The sequence below is a fragment of the Gorilla gorilla genome, chromosome 14 (assembly GCF_029281585.2).
Source record: "Gorilla gorilla gorilla isolate KB3781 chromosome 14, NHGRI_mGorGor1-v2.1_pri, whole genome shotgun sequence".
Lineage (NCBI taxonomy): Eukaryota > Metazoa > Chordata > Mammalia > Primates > Hominidae > Gorilla > Gorilla gorilla.
In genome coordinates, this window is record NC_073238.2 from 6,732,746 (window position 1) to 6,750,440 (window position 17,695).

Here is a 17,695-nt window from a genome sequence, read left to right on the forward strand (position 1 = left end):
GGAGTACTACCACCTACTCACCTCACAGAACGTCTGGGGGATGGTGAAGTAATACGTGATAAAGCATTTTGGAAATTACAAAATATCACCAAAGACTATTATTAGATAAAAAATAATAATTTAAGCCAAAATTTCTCTAGTTCATAATGTTAGACCTTGGATGGAAGTCTCATTGTCTCAAATGGCTTCTGCAAATGAAACCAGATGGGTACCCAAGGAAGGCAACATCATTAAACGGGGCAGCAACTGTGGCTAATGGGAATGAAAGCCCAGAGTTTTAAGATACAAATGGTTTCTCAGAAATCTCCCAATTTTTAAAATGAGTTTCTAATTCAAAAAAGTGTAAACACCACATAGGTGGAAGAAAGCATGTCTCTAAGCAGGATTCAGTCTGTGTGGCACCTGCCTGTGACTCAGGTCTTAGGATACCTATGTCCCGCACATCCCTCAGCTCCCTCCGGCCGCACACAAGACCGGCTTTAACTTCACATGAAAACCTGCCGTCCTGGTAGAGGTGCCCAAAGAAGGAGTCTCCACATTCTCCCAGTATCTGACAGCTTTCACCACCAAGTAAAGGACAGGACAAGAGGCTCAGAGGGACTGACCAGTTGGCTGGACATTGACCACGGCTCCCTCGGAACGCTTTCGGGTCATAGCATACCATGACCCATCCGGATCCTGGATCCACTCGGCGGCCTCGCAGTAGAACTCGCCCTGGTCAGAAGGCTGCAGGTGGAAGATGGTGAGGCGGAAGGTGGTCCTCCCCAGCTTGTCCAGCAGCACCTCCCCCAGGCTCTGCCTCTGGGCATATTCGCTGCCGGAGTGAAGCATGAAATCTCGGCTCAGGGAGATGACCTCCACGGGCTTCTCGCCAAATTTCTGCCAGAGCCAGGCCACAGACAGGTGGCTGTGCTGAACGGTCTCCGAGGCCACCTCACAAGTGAGCTCCAGTGGGTCCTGCTCCACTCTGTGCAGAGTCTGGGGCATGGCAGTGGTCTGCAGGGAGTCTGGGATCACTGCAACACAGAAATGTCCTGAGACTGCAGTCACAAAGCCACAGAATCTGAGACTCCCGGGGCTAAGCTCCCATTCCACGCAGGTGTCACTGCACTGAGTCCCTAACAGTCATCCTTGAACCATCGATTCAAGGCCACAGACAGCCCCAAATGCACATAAACAGAAAGTTTTCTGTTCAGATTTGGAAATGCATTATTTGGTGCTTACACTTACCTGTCTCGAATTTTAATAACACTTGGATAAAACATGGGGTGTATTTCATATTACATAATAAATGAACTCCCTGAAAATACTGTCTTTAAACAATTGTCTTATAGGTCAAATAACATTTGTTGTTGATTCTGGCACTGCTTTGAGATACTTTAACTTCACTTCTGACTGATCCTGTAATGGAAATACCTCCTGGAACTTTTAGTTTTACATTTCTATACAACATCCTTTCTTTCCTTCCCACATCCCCATCCTGTAACTTACTTCAGCAATGCAGCCCTAGGAAGATGATTTTTTTAAAAAACCATTTTTGGTAGAAACAATAATCATCATACCCTATTTTTAGTGGGTTTAATTTTCACGTAATTCATCGATCAAAGGGGTCCTCACTGGAAGGAAGCCACAGTCTGGAGAGATTCAGGCAAGAGAATAGATTTTCTCCGTGATCCCTTGGTCAGAATCATACCCTGATCCTTGCTTGCACCTTTCTGGAGATTAAATAGCACCACCTCTCTGTATGATGAGAGTACCCTAGTCACAACTAGTATGTGTTTTCTCCCTGTTCTCACCCAAGGATTGGGTCTTACAGGTCTCCTGCTGGGAACGGCCAAGTGCAGTGGCTCACACCTATAATCCTAATACTTTGGGAGGCTGAGGGAGGCGGATCACCTGAGGTCGGGAGTTCGAGACCAGCCTGACCAACATGGAGAAACCCCGTCTCTACTAAAAATACAAAATTAGCCGGGCATGGTAGTGCATGCCTCTAATCCCAGCTACTCAGGAAGCTGAGGCAGGAGAACTGCTTGAACCAGGGAGGTGGAGGTTGCAGTGAGCCCCATTGCACTCCAGCCTGGGCAACAAGAGTGAAACTCTGTCACACACACACACACACATGAAAAATAAAAGGTCTCCTGCTGGGACACAGACTAGTTAGAGAAAGGAAAAATAAACAAATGATAGTATGTGTATTAATAAAAGAACTAGCAACACCCACTGCTTAGTTGTGATAATAAAAACTGGACATTAAGATAAGCAGAAAAACAGAACAGCCTTGATATGGTTAACCCTTTGACACTGGCAAACACTGTGACCAGTGCTGCCCACACTGGAAGCTCCTGCATCCCTCTTCCTCATGTTTCCTTCAGCATTAAGGAGCAACAAGGGAGACAGCCAGTTCATAGTTCCTTACGCATGGAGCCAAAGGACCTTCAATGTACAAGGTCTGAGCAAGGACCCGCAGCCACATGTGCTTCCTGCTTCAGCAGTGCCCCGTGGGTCTCAGAGCTACCCAAAGGCCTATCCTTCCGAGAGGTTTCTCCTCTCTTCCAACTGATGTCATAAGTCTCACCTTCCTTGTCATTCAGATCATCAACCACAAACGTCCTTGCCTTATATTTTCATATCCCTTTTCACCAGTTACAGAGTTAGTTAACTTATGAAATTCTTAACATCTGTATTAGATCTTTTTAAAGTTTCACCCTCAACCACCTATTATTTAGAAGTGAACACAGAAATTTAGTTTCCTTGTGCTATCTGTTGACCCCTAAAATATGTTGGGAGTTTTGGGATTTTTTTTAAAGTCAAATGCATGGCTTAAAGCAAAATTACACTACTAAAGAACTGAGTCAGGCCAGACGCTGGCAACGTGAAGACAGCTTCTCCTTACCCACTAGGTTCATCTTTGCACTGTAAATCCCAAAGTATTGCTTATCGGTGCTGGGTGTGTGGCATTCATATTCTCCGGCATCCCGGGCCTGAAGATCTGTGATGTGCAATAGGGTTGGGTTCCCCTGGACTCTTTCTATGAAGATCTTCCCTTCGCAGATGCGCTGGGTGTAGATGGCATAGGGGAAGGAAGAGTCCATGGTGCTGACGATCTGCACCTCTCGCACTGGCGACGAAGGCAGGTAAATGGATCACTGGAAATTCTGCTCAGAAGGTCCCTGGTAGCCACTCACATTGCACCAGATAGTGATGTGGGAGCCCTCCGTGCGGTACAAGGGTCCTTCCTGAACGGTGACCTGCCGCTGTGCTGACACCACACCTACAAGGGAGAGAAACACACGCAACATGCTGACTTACTTCTCAGACCAAAATGCAAAGTAGGCAGCAATCTCCAAAGGGTTTGTTATTTGTGTGACATGATAATAATATAAACAGCTTACTGGCCCTTTCAAAGGCACTCTGTGACTTATAAATATTAATTAAAACACTCTGTGGTAAAGCACTGTCCCTAATTTGCATATATGGGAATTTGATCATGCCAAGATGTGCTTTTGTTACTTACTCAACAGCTGACCCTTGGGAATTTCATTTAGCCCCTCTGTTTGTCATGTATATGGCAGTTTATATCTATTTATTAATGCTGTGTATAAAGTTTTTAATAAAATAAGCAGGAAAAGTTGAATCCTTGGCACAAATTCAGATGAAAACAAATAAAAGCAACCATCTAGAAATCTGGCTGAAATTAAATGCTTCTTCCTTGGTCCGAGTGCTGTTGGGAGGGAGTCCTGGGAGCACCTTTTTACTGGTGCTGCACCCTTCATTTTCCCATGTAGCTGCTCCCCAACACCACCCCAAGGAGCATTCCTTAGTTTCTCTTCCCTCCATAAATGGAGGCAGAGCTGAGCTCCTGCAGGCTGCTATCGTTTTAAGCTGAGCACACCCAAATACAAATGTGAAGGGCTGAAACAGATCCCTGATGCCCAGATTCCCACAAACTGACAAAGGGGGGAACTAACAGTGCCCAGCTAAACCTGTGACAAGGACAGTCAGGCTACCCTTGAGTTTCCCACTCAAGACTCCCCCGCTGACCTCCTGCCTTCTGGCTCAGATACTGTTCTCCAAGGTCACTTCTGCCTGCCTTCTCCATGTTCTTCTTAAAGTGGCATGGTGAGTTTAAGTTCTCATTTCATGCCAACTCAACACTGATTGTGCCTGAGCCACTCAGAAGGTGGGAGGGGCACACCGCTGCCTCTTCATTTCGGCAGTGCTCACGTACTGCAGGTTGTGAAAAGCGCAGGTGAGTTATAGGCGCAGCTTTGCCACCAATTAGAGCTGGTTGTGTCATCTCAGACAACTTGCTTTTCTTCTCCAGACCTTGATCTTCTCATCTATCACATGATTTCTAAGAAGGCTTTAGAGAGGACTAGCATGGGTTCCGATGCTGGTTTTGTCACTTATTAACTGTGGTCTTGTATAAGCTGCTTAACCTCTCTAAGCCTCAGTTTTCTCATCAGTAAGATTGGGATAATAATGCCTGTCTCATAGGGTTATTGAGAAGATTTAGTAACATCTGTAAAGACCCTAGCACAGAGCCTAGCCCACAATCAGTCCTCAATAAAGAGCTGCTGGCTAAGACATATTTCTGCTGGAACATTCTGTGGCTCTGGATCCATAGAGGACAGGATTTGGCCAATGACTGCTTAAGGACATTTCAATGGCCCCTTGACAATGACACCATCGCTGGGCTGCCCACCTCATCCCACAGCTGCCGCCCATTCTTGTGATAGCTTCCCTTTTCCCCCACAAATGGGAATGGCGGCTGCCCTGGCTATGCCTATCTGAAGTGGATCCAGCTGGTGAACAGCTGGGACAGCTCAAATACTAGTGGAGTGCAGCTCTCTGCCCAGCCGAGCAGGTGACTGTGCCTCAGTGTAAGCTAATCTAATCTGCAAGATGACAGACCTCAAAACGGCCCATACAATAAAATGCCCATGGCTTGCAAAACTTTAATTCATGCAGAACCTTTCCTCACAAACAAAATCTTACACAGAACCCCATCTTGGCTTCAGCAGAATCAGGAAAAATAAAAAATTGGCAGGGGAAGGAAATAAACAGAACAAGTGGTATCTGAATTTATTTGATATATTCTGGTTGATGGCATTAATTATGATACTTAAAGTCACCATGAGGACAACTCATTAGTAATATCAGTATGTTAAAATATGCTGCATAACATTTTTACTATATGTACAGTCATGCACTGAATAACATTTCAGTCAATGAGGAAGCACATGTGCAACAGTGATCCTGTAAGATTATAATGGAGCATATATAGAGATCTAATATATGGCACTTAATGTTGGCGTGGCAGATCAAGTAGGGGAAATGACTGCTATTTAGCAACAGTGCTGGGACATTTGATTTTCCATAATAAAATATATAAATGAAAATATATATCCCATCTAGGTTTGTTGAAATACACCCTATGATGTTCACACAAGAATGAAATTGCCTAACGACACATTTTTTAAAACATGTCCCCATCATTAAGTGACCCATGACTGTATACACACACACATATGGTGACATTTGAATCAAATGATTGCAGTATTCCTGAAACACAGAACATTTTGCAAACCTTTTACCTACATTCATAACATTAGGTATCCTTTGAATTGCAGTGTTGTATGACAGAGCAACTACAACCAACCCCCATCCATCTCCTGCAAAGAAGGCTGGAGGCAGGTCAGGGTACACCAGCATCTTCAAGGACTGCTTCTCAGTCCTGGACCTACACTGGAATCACCTGGGGAGCTTTAAAAAAATAACAGTGCCTGGACCCCACCTGACATAACTGGTCTTAGGATTAATTAGGATTTTTTTTGAAGCTCCACAGATGATTCAAATCAGGTGTAGCAAAGCACTGTTACTTTAAAGTGTCTCTACCTACATGGTGCCGGCCAAGTGCTCAAATGAAATATCTTAAGGCTCTCACTAGCTTTAAGTTTCTCTCTTTGGTAGAGACCCAATCACTGGTTCAAGGAAGTTTCATTCTCCTCCAGTCTTCCCCAGTGCAAAAGAAAAGAGCTGAGACCCATCAGATACTGGCTTTTGTGATGCAATAATGAGTTTAACCAGAATGCATCCTATTTACAGACCTTACAAAGGCACTCGGCCAGCGGATCATGCATGTCCTCCCCACCCAAAGGTAAACAGTGTTAATTGGCCTGAATGAGCCAGGACAGAAGGGTCAAATGTACTTGTCTAGGCTGGAAGCAGGTTATAAACAATCCGGACAAATAAATAACTACTGGATTGCACTTTAACCACACACATTCAGCTGCACCTGTTTATTAAATACCTCCTTAATTTCCCTCTGCCCCACAAAGGGCTTCTGACCCCTGAAAATAATGCTTCTCAACATAAAAATAATTGTTTTCTTCTTGGCAGTTTAATTCCCCTTCCACACATCCCACCCCACCCCCCATTTCCCTGTAATGGTAATACACTGCTGTGCAGACCTCTGCTGCCTCCAAAGAGGCACAGGCACCCAACCCTGACCAGGGCATCCTCTGACCCACAGCCCCTCTATCTCCCCTCTCAACCTACAATAGAAAGTTCCTCCCAGGCAAGGATCTTTTTTTTAAATAACTTTTTTAACTTTAGACATTCTGTACTCTTTGGATTACTCTGCAATAAGCGAATATGACTTCTGTAACATAAAAAGAAAGATCAAAATGTTATATATAACTGCATGAAAAGAACTAGAAAGAAAATACTAGGTGACAGGATGGCAAGTGATTTTTATTTTTTCTTAATATTTTACTCCTTCCCCCAGTCCTCTGCAATGAGTGTGTACCAGTTTTATAACTAGAAAAAAATTTTAGCCAAAAAGAAAAATAATGCATATTTGCTATATAAAATTCACTACTGTAGTATTTATATATATATATACATATTTGGTCTTTGTCCCCAGTTCCTGGCACTGAGCTCCTAAACCCCTTGGAACTTCCTAAGCAATGGGAATACCTTTTGTTATTTATAAGAAGCCCCTTTTGGCCATCCCAGAGTTTATGCTAATGAGGTGACTGAAGGTGAGCACGGAGGCAGTTTCAAGGAAGGAGCTGGCCACGCTTAGAGTTGTGGAGTTTTCAGCCCCACCCTTAGACCTCCAAGGACAAGAGGGGGACCGCAGATTGATCCAATCAGCATTGGTCAGTGATTTGATCAGTCATACCCATGTAATGAAATCCCATATGAAAACCCTAAATAACGGAGTTAGGAGAGCTTCTGGGTGCTGGAAGCGGCATGCACCAGGAAAGGGCATGGGCAGTCAGCACTACTCCCCTCTCAGACCTTGCCCTATGCACTAAATAGGACTGACCTATGTGACCAATAGGAAATGCACAAATGGTGGAATGTGACTTCCAGGGCTAGGTCATAAAAAGACAAGCACGATGTTATGAGGACATCAAAGCAGCCATATGGGGAGGACCGCATGAGTCCTCCTGCCAACAGCTAGCACTAACTTGCTAGCATGTGACTGGAAGTAGATTCTCCAGCCTCAGTCAACTCAGTCAAGCCTTCAGATAATGTCAACCCCAGGCATCTTTTTGTTGTTGTTGAGACAGGGTCTCACTCTGTCACCCAGGCTGGAGTGCAGTGGTGCAATCATAGCTCACTGCAGCCTTGACCTCCGAGGCTCAAGTGATCCTCCCACATCAGCCTCCTGAGTATCTGGGACCACCAGCACACACCACCATGCCTGGCTAACTTTTTTATTTCTTATAGAGACGGGATGATATGGTTGGGGTCTGTGTACCCACCTAAATCTCAGGTTCAATTATTATCCCCAATGTTAGAGGTGGGGCCTGGTGGGAGGTGACTGGATCACAGGAATGGATCTTTCATGAATGATTTAGCATCACCCTTTTGGTGCTGTGCTCATTAGAGTTCTCACCGTATCTAATTGTTTAAAAGTGTGTGGCACCTCCCCCCTCTCTCTCTTGCTCCTGCTTTGGCCATGTAAGGCATGCCTGCTTCCCCTTCACCTTCCACCATGGTTGAAAGTTTCCTGTGGTTGCCCCAGACGCCGAGCAGATGCCAGCATTATGCTCCCTGAACAGCCTGTGGAACTGTGAGACAATTAAACCTCTTTTCTTTATAAATTCTCCAGTCTCATGTATTTATAGCAATGTGAGAACTGACTAATACATAGGGTCTCACTGTGTTGCCCAGGCTGGTCTCAAACTCCTGGGCTCAAGTAATCCTCCTGGCTTTGCTTCCCAGAGTGCAGAGATTACAGGCATGAGCCACTGAACCTGCCCCTTTCCCCCCAACAACATCTTGATTGCAACCTCCTGGGAGACTCTGAGTCAGAAGTATCCAGTTAAGATATTACTGACTTTCTGAACCACAGAAACTGTGAGATAATAAACATCTATTGTTCCTTTAAGCCTTAAGTTTGGGGCTTTTTTTTTACACCAATATATAACTAATATCCCTAAGATTGGATGCAAAATTGTGTTACATACACATGAGAGTGTTCTTCTGGGAAAAGAGTCCATAAACTTCAAAAGATTCTCAAAGGCCAAGACCCAAAAAGATTAAGAAACATTGCATCAGACAATAAATTGTCAATGAGCAAGGTCCTGTCCTTTTAGACTGGGTTTTGAAATCACCCATCCCACAAATATATGATACCACTTAACTAGTTTTTCAAGATATTTCTTGTTCAAAGATGCTCCCACTTTTTCTTTGTGCTCAAGTCCTAGATAAACCTGGCTAGGGGCAGGAGGTATGATTCAGGAGTTAGTGAGCCGGGAGGGCTCACTGTGCCTGGGAAAGCCAGCTTCTCATGCAATTTTTGGAATATGCCTTGGCTCAGAAACCTACTTCTCTAGGCACAGGGTCCAACTTACATGTTCAAGATGCGTGACTGAGCATGTGAAAGTGTCAGAGGGATCAACCTCACCATTTTACATCTACTTTTCCAGTTGTGGCCCCTACAATCATCAAAGCCCATTCAGCACCATGCTCCTCCAAATTCTGCATGCGACTCAGCCACACTAGTATCTTTCTTCATCTATAAGATGAAAGTAATACAATGCACCATGTAGCAAACTCACAGGAGACCCTAGAGATCAAATAATACTGTGAAAGCCACCAAATGAATATTTTAAAATTTTATCTCATTTCTGTCAAGGTGAGATATCAATCTAAAAACAGGATAAATCTTTGTAACTACAAGAACATTAAAAAGAACATTAAGTTTGGGTTAAAAATGCAAAGCTGCATATGCAGGAAAATTACGTTTAAAAAAAAAAAATCCTACACCTACAAAAACAACCAAACAAAACATTGATGATACTGGGCTGAATCACTGAATGGTGAGAATATGAGTGATTTTCTCCTCTCCTATTTTTCTCAATACCTTTTCTCTATTACCTCCTTTTTTAAATAAGCAAGTATATATTGTTCTAAACTGAAGATAAATGATCATGAGTAGCACTTTCCCAGGCACTGTCCTAGTTGCTCTGCATACATCATCTCATTTAATCCTCACAACAGTGAATGGGGTCGATTTCATTACAGCCGCACTTACCAGACAAGGAAATGGTTTTCAAGGTTAAGTAACCTTCTCATGACACAGAATGTGACTAAGAGTTTTCTTATTCCGTGGCAACAGCCCTCTGAGGTAAATACTCCTAGTGACCTCACTTTACGGATGCAGAACCTGAGGCAAGGAGTTAGGGAGTAAATGAAGCTGGCTAAAGACACTTGCACTGGCCAGGCACAGTGGCTCATGCCTGTAATCTCAGCACTTTGTGCTGACCAACATGATGAATCCCCAGCTCTACTAAAAATACAAAAATTAGCTGGGTGTGGTGGCACACACCTGTAGTCCCAGCTACTCGGGAGGCTGAGGCAGGAGAATCGCTTGAACCCAGGAGCTGGAGGTTGCAGTGAGCCGAGATTGTGCCACTGCACTCCAGCCTGGTGAAAGAGTGAGACTACATCTCAAAAAAAAAACAAAAACAGAGAAACAAAAAAAACCTAAGCATCAGTCAATAAATCAGACAGAGAATAAGTTAAATTCAAAGAAAGAAAAAGGAAAAACATAACAAACAAATGAAATACAAAAGAAACACACAATAGAATCAGCCAAGCTAAAACTTGTGGTTTTTTTGGTTTTCAGATAGGGTCTCATTCTGTTGCCCAGGCTGGAGTGCAGTGGCTCAATCACAGCTTAGTACAGCCTCCCCCTTACAGGCTCAAGCGATCCTCCCACCTTTGCCTCTCAAAGTGCTGGGATTACAGGTATGAGCCACCGTGCCCTACTAAAACCTGGTTCTTTAAAAATACATTATAAAATTCACAGACCTTTAGCAAGATTTGTCAAGAAAAAACATTCAAAAAACAATCTTGCACAGGAGGACTGTACTACAGATAGAAAGACTCTGAAAGGAAGTCATAACTTGCAGGCCAAGAACGATGGCTCGCACCTGTAATCCCAGCACTTTGGGAGACCAAAGTGGAAGGAATGCTCAAATTCAGGAGTTTGAGATCAGCCTGGGCAATATGGCAAAACCCCGTCTCTACCAAAAATACAAAAATTAGCTGGGCATGGTGGCACGTGCCTGTGGTCCCAGCTGCTTGGGAGGCTGAATCAAGATGGTGGCTTGAGCCTGGGAGGTGGAGGCTGCAGTGAGCCATGATTGCACCACTGTACTCCAGCCTGGGCAACAGAGTGAGACCCTGTCTCAAATAAACAAATTCATAATGTAAAATTATGAATACCTCTATGCCAACATCTAAAGCATAGATGAAAAATCTTTTTTTTTTTGAGACAAGGTCTCATTCTGTCACTCATGCTGGAGTGCAGTGGCACAATCACAGCTCACTGCAGTCTCGACCTTCCAGGCTCAAATGATCCTCCCACCTCAGCATTCCAAATAGCTCACACTACAGGCACCCACCACAACACCAAGCTAATTTTTTTTTTTTGTAGAGATGGAGTCTCACTATATTGCCCAGGCTGGTTTTGAACTACTGTAGTCAAGTGGTCCTCCCACCTGAGCCTCCCAAAGTGCTGGGATTACAAGCATAATCCACCATACTTGGTGAGATATGAATTTCTACGGAAAAAAATCAAAATTGACTCAAAAAGTAGAAAAAAAACTTACATAGATTAACTATATTGAATCAGTAATGAAAAAACTTCCCATAAAGAAATTTCCAGGCCCAAGTGCCTTCACCAAAAAGTTCCATGAAACATACAAGAGAAACAAACCAACCAAACAAACAAACAAACAAAAAACTCTGCCACCAACACAAACAAATAAAAAAAGAAGACTCCCCAGTTCATTTTACAAGGTTAAAATAAAAATAACCTTGATTCAAAACCCAACAAGGCAAGTGCAAGAAAAAATATTTACAGGCCATCATTATTCAACATGGATCAGCAATTATTTTTAAGATGTACTGGCCAGGTGTGGTGGTCATGCCTATAATCCTAGTATTTTGGGAGGTCCTAGTGAGAGGATGGCCGGAGCTCAGGGGTATGAGACCAGCCTGGGCAACAAGGCAAAATCCCGTCTTTATAAAAAATACAAAAATTAGCTGGGCATAGCAGCACACCTATCGACCCATCTATTTGGGAGGCTGAGGTGGGAGGATCACTTGAGCCTAGCAGGTTGAGAATGCAGTGATCCCTGATCATGCCACTGTGCTCCAGCCTGGGCAACAGAGTGAGACCCTGTCTCAAAACAACAACAGAAAGATATGCTGACCTCCTGTGATGCTGGCCAGGATGGCATATGCATGCTACGGCCTGTCGTTTCCACTGATCACAATTTGAAACTCTGGACAAAATATAAATAGCAATGACCCAAGTACTCTGAAAAGTAACCAGCAGACAGGTTGGGAAACGTCAAAACCTGAAGAATTATCTGGATGGCGGTGGTGAGAGATCATATTCTGGGTCATAAAAGTCATAAAACAAACCCTAAAGTTAAACAATTAAAATTCAGTGAATTATTTTCTCTGATGACAGAATTAAACTAGGAATCTAGAACATTTCTAGAACATCCCCAAATATGAGAAGTTAAATGGCGTACTTCTAAATGGCCCATAGGTCAAAGAGAATATCTTAAGACAAACTGGAAAACAGTTTGAACTTAATAAATATGACATCATCTTATCAAAATATGTGCTTACAGGGCAATTTATAGCACTAAATTATGAGAAATGAAGCATCAAATCAATAATGTAAGCATTTACTTTAAGTAAAAAAAGAACCAAATAAACTCAAATCAGGCATAAGAAAAACAGAGTAAATCAGTAATATTTAAACAAAGACAGTAAAGGAAAAAAATTCAATGAAATCCAAAGTTGGTTCTTTGCAGGGGTGGTGGGAGGTGGAAATCAATCAAATGAGGAAGCCTCTAGCAGACTGACAAAGGAAGAAGAGAAAACACAAATTGCCAATACCAGAAATGAAAGGAATATTATTCCAAATCCTGTAGACACTAGAAGGCTATAATGGATACTACAAAAACAAAACAAACAACTATATGCTTCTAAATTCTACAAATTAGGTGAAATAGATCAATTCCTTGAAAGACAGACTACCAAAACTCAAGAAGAAACAGACAGCTTGAATACCCCTGTATTTATTAAAGAAACAGAAGTGGCACAGCACTTTGGAAGACAATTTGGCAGGTTCTGATAAAGTCAAACGTACATGGACCATGTGACTCGGCAATCCTACCCTTAGGCATTTGCACAAGTGAAATGAAAACCTATGCTCAGACAAAAAAGCACTTTGTGAATTCCAATCCACTTATAATTTACCAAAAAGTGAAAATAGTCCATATTCCTCCAATGACAAACCAATAAGCAAACCATGTAGTATTTATACAATGGATTACTATTTGGCAATAAAAAGGAATAACTGTTGATACAGTACATGAAAGTAGCCAGACTCAAAAGGCTACATCCTGAACGATTCCATTTGTATAAAATTCTGAAAAAAAAAGCAATGCTAGAGGAACACAGATCAGTGATTGCCAGAAGTTTACAATGGAAGGTTTTACTATAAAAGGCAAGGTAATTTTTGGAGTGATCATATAATTTTGTAATCTACCAAAAACAAACATAATAAATGGGCAGATAAGTAAAGTTCATGGATTGGAAAGTTCAGTATTGCAAAGGTCTCCCAAAAATGACCTATCAATTTAATCCCAGTGGAAATTCCAATCAGTTTTGTGAAGGCTGCTAAGTCAACTCTAAAACGGCCAAGAATAGACAAGATCACCGGAGAGGAAGCAGGGAGGTGGACACAAATATCTTCTGATTGATGAGTGAAATCATTAGAAGGCCAGCAAAAATACAAGTAAGCCAGAATTTCTAAAGCACCACAAAAGAACACTAGTTAGTAGTGCATATAGGTATCTCCCAAATTTGTTGTAAACATAGGCCTTTAAAAAAATATTAGAAACTGATATTTAAAGAGATATAAACTCATATTAAGCTTTTAAAAAATTCTAAGCAAGGGCCTCACCTAATTTCATAAAAGGTTGTGTAGAACCAACCGTTGCTGCAAACGATGTGCTGCCCTGAGATGTGAGGATCCCAGTGGTCCCTCTGGGTCAACAGCAGCTACCATGGCTGAGCCCAAACTCTGATACATTATCTATCTACAATCTTTATTTTTAACAATTTATATCAATGCTACCCATAAGGCACAGAGAAGCAGAAATGTTTATGTGGCCTCCTGCCAAAAACAATCACTTGTACTTATTTCTAGTACTCCAGAAGACAGTAATAGAAGTTTTTCAATTTAGAAAAACATTTACAGCAAAGAAAAAAATCTCTGTAAACTTCCTGCTTAACCAATCTAGTGAATTGTGATGAGCCATATAAATTCATTTAGCCACCTTATGAAAGACTTAATCCAAAGTCACTTCTAACTTCTAGAAGAGCTAATGTATTATAATCACAGTTGTGAAAGACTCAAAGGCCAGAAATGTCAAGGTGTGGTCTATATCCTAAGTCCAGAAAAAAAAACAAAAAGCAACATGTACAGGCCAAATGATTGCCAATTTCTTCTGCCTACATCATCTTTCTTCACTATAGCCTGAAATTACATTTCATGTTTGACAATTCTCAGCAAGGAGACAAAACAAGCTTATGAGTAAAATAATAGAAAGCAGAGCCACAGAGAGGATGACAGGCAGGAGTCATCTCCCAAGTCCAAGTTCCACTTCTATATTATTAGACAGGGCCTCAGTGTTTTTGAACTGTATGGAATTAATATTGATTGTAGCATGAGTAAAACCTATCTTCTACTCATCATGAAAAGTCACAGTCGTTTTGTTTAAAGACTCCAGAATTATTATAGGCAGAAACAAGAAGGTTACACACCTATTTGGTGAAACGAGGAATCAGGAATGAGCATTCCCAAGAGAATACAATTACAAAAGTAAAATCACCTAGAGTTTTTGGGCTGCTTAAAAAACCCAGAAAGAAGTGCCAAATGAGAAAATAATCAAATTCAGTGGAAAAACTCACTTGAAGGTATCATGGTCAGCTGCGTTTCCACCCCTTTGTTGCACTTCAAATCCTGTGTATTCCACAAAGACTTGCTCCTTTCTAAAGGCTATGGTTCACGTTCAACAGAATAGCAGCAACCACCATGAGCCTGAGGGCTGGCTAGTCTTTAGTATTCTGCCTTATTCAAAGAAATGATCATTTCCCTCATTCCTAAAGATCTCCCAGGTCCATTACAAAAAAAGGAGCAGCAGCCAGGCCCAGTGGCTCACACCTGTAATCCCAGCACTTTGAGAGGCCAAGGGGGGAGGATCACCTGAGGTCGAGAGTTCAAGACCAGCCTGGCCAACATGATGAAACTAAAAATACAAAAATCAGCCGGGTGTGGTGGTGTGTGCCTGTAATCCCAGCTACTTTGGAGCTGGGTAACTGGCAGAGGTTGAACAATTTGCAGGTCTCAGAAGACAGGAAAATGTGGGAAAGTTTGAAATTCCAAGAGACTTGTTGAATGGCTTTGACCAAAATGCTGATAATGATATGGACAATGAAATCCATGCTGAGGCAGTCTCTGATGGAGATGAGGAACTTGCTGGGAACTGGAGCAAAGGTGACTCTTGTCACCTTTGATAAGATGGTGGTTGAGGAGAGTTCTTGGCAAGCGGTGATGTGTGAATGTAGTGAGGGGCCTGAAAACGGAACTCAGAGAGGACACTGGGTTTTAGAGGCTGAAACTACAGAAAGTCCGCTGCGTTCAAGGCCTGCTTCCACCAAAATCTAGCAGTGTGGCCTCAAGCAAACCATTTCACTTCTCTTGGCCTCAGTTTCTACATCTGCAAAATGGGATTTATAATCCTACCCCAGCCCACAGAATTCAGAGTTATATGAGAAGGCTAGAAGAGCTCACCTACCAAGGGACTCTTTTAATGGCAAGGTGGGGAAACTGAGGCACCGAGAGGGCTAGGGCTCTGCTAGCTGTCACCCAGAGTCTGATGGACCTGCGATGAGAAACCAGAACTCCTGCCCCTAGTTCCCCCGGCTTTCCTCAGGCTGGGGAGTGAGTGCGGTGAATAGAAAGGGCAAGCCCTCCTGCTGTTTCTCTCTGGACAGGGGCGGGATGCTGGGTGAAGGGTGAAAGGAAGAGGCTGGAGAAGGGAGAAAAGCTCCAGCTCACACTAAGTCTGAAATTTTTTAAAATGCGGACTCCGTGGCCCCTCCCTTACCCGCCCCATTCCTCTCTGAAGTCCTGGTTGTGAAGGGCCAAGTCCCAAAGTCTGCTGCTCCGCCTCTCTGTGTGCAGAGCCATGGGGCCTTCACAGGCTGCAGTGGGTCCCGAGCCCCCAGGGCTGTGCCCGCTGGTCCTGACCAAGATCGTGGCTGCCGAGGTCTGTCCAGCGCCAAGGGCACAGGGCCAGGGCAGGCAGGGCAGGGCTACCCGAAGCGCATAGAGGCTGCTGGTGTCAACGGGACGTCTTCTGGGGCGCCTGGCATCCCTAGGAGTGGAAGCCGCTGATGAAGTCAAAGCTGCCTCCTCCTTCAGGAAGACTTTGCTCCCACAGCTGGCGAACAGGAAGTGGAGCAGCGCCAGGAGGATCTGGGGGCGCTGCTGAGGGCTTCTTTGCAGGGACAGTGCAGCAGGCAGCCAGGGACAAGACTGCACGGCAGCCCCCCATGGCCAGGGGAAGTTCAGAACCGGAGTCGCCCGCTGCCCGGCGATTCTCCATCCCTGGATCGGTACAGGGGCATTTGGACGCTGTGGGGAAGTCGCGGTCTGGGGATATTGGGTCCAGCCTTCGGGTAGAAGCAGGTGATAAACGCAGTCAGGCCAGCCCGGAGCGTCAGCCACACTGCGGTGCCCACAATGCCCAGGGTAAGCGCCACGAGGCGCAGGAAATTGGCTAGGGTGGGAGCTCACTGGTAGGCGGCCCTGGAAGTCAAAGATCTGCTGCTCCAGCGCTGCCACCAGTTGCAGGCAGCAGAAGGCGAGGAGCGTGTGGCACCCGCGTACTCGCCCATCGCGGACCTCTTTATCCAACCTTCAATAATTATTCTTTTTATTATATTCAATGATTATCTACTTTTCATAGAGAGCAGCTGTCAGTCCAATAACACACTTAACAAATGATATACCTAGTCCTCAAGGTTAACAAACACATGAAGACCAGCCCAACCCTGAAAATCAGTTTGCAAACCTTCGCTATGTCTGATGCCATTCCTAAAAATTTTTAGGGACAAGTTTTGTTTGTGGTAAACAACATAAGGTGGGGTGTGTGCTGAGCCCAAAGCTGACCGATTGCTCACAATTACTCATAACTACCCATTGACTTGATTTTATCAAACTTCAGACAGTCTTGTCTCCTCTCCTCAGGCCCCTGGACCTTCGCTCACCACCTAAGACTGAACAAGCACTAAAGGACAGACCAGCCCGCTAACAGCTCACTCCAAAAATGAGCGGGACTCCCAGAGAAACTATTTTTATTGGAGCATCCTGGTTTTGCCACCTGCTCACCCCACTGCCTGTCCTTCTCTCCAAGGAGGCTTCTGCCAGCCCTGCTTGTCCTTCCCTAGAAAAGGAAAGCCTTTTCCTGTTTGATCCTGAGACACCTGTAGATTGAGTTTGGAATATTCTCCCTATTGCAATAGTATTTTTGAATAAGTTTTATTTTTCCCTACCTCTGGTTGATTTTTAATTAATACCAGTAAGCTTGGATGAAAGCCTGCACACCTTAGGGGTGTGTGTGTGTGTGTGTGTGTGTGTGTGTGTGTGTTTATGTATGTACTTTAGCATTACCATGAATGTAATAACAGTAAAATCAAACAAACACAGATGGATAAGCAATATGTTGGACTAGTATGAAAACGGCATTGGCAGCAGTGATATGATTTTTTTTCAAAATGCTACGCTTTTTGAAGTATAATCTTATTTTAACTTAAAATCTTACTATCAGAAAATGCAGTGTACATTAAAATGTTCTGAACTTCTTTTATTCATATATTAAATGGTTGTACTCAAATATCTACAAATTTGTTTTTCACTTATGTAATTGTCTTATAGAATGTTCAAAAGTCATGCAGAATGTGAGACAATTTTCTATTGAATACGATTGCTTTATCATTGCAAGACATCAAACATCCCTGTTTCCCGCCAAATAAATGTACAATAGCAATAAATGTAAAGATGTGTTTTGTAAAA

At 43.3% G+C, this 17,695-nt stretch overlaps 1 protein-coding gene across 1 annotated transcript in view; it reads right to left on the reverse strand.

Annotated features, from left to right (window-relative positions):
• Positions 1 to 16,715, reverse strand: part of LOC129530464 (immunoglobulin superfamily member 3-like) — a 51,989-nt gene extending 35,274 nt beyond the window's left edge. The window contains 5 exon segments of the mRNA XM_063697646.1: positions 606 to 1,016; positions 2,894 to 3,271; positions 15,127 to 15,191; positions 15,726 to 16,538; positions 16,633 to 16,715. Of these exon segments, the coding sequence (XP_063553716.1) occupies positions 606 to 1,016; positions 2,894 to 3,271; positions 15,127 to 15,191; positions 15,726 to 16,538; positions 16,633 to 16,715 (1,750 nt within the window).
• Between the last annotated feature and the right edge of the window lie 980 nt (positions 16,716 to 17,695).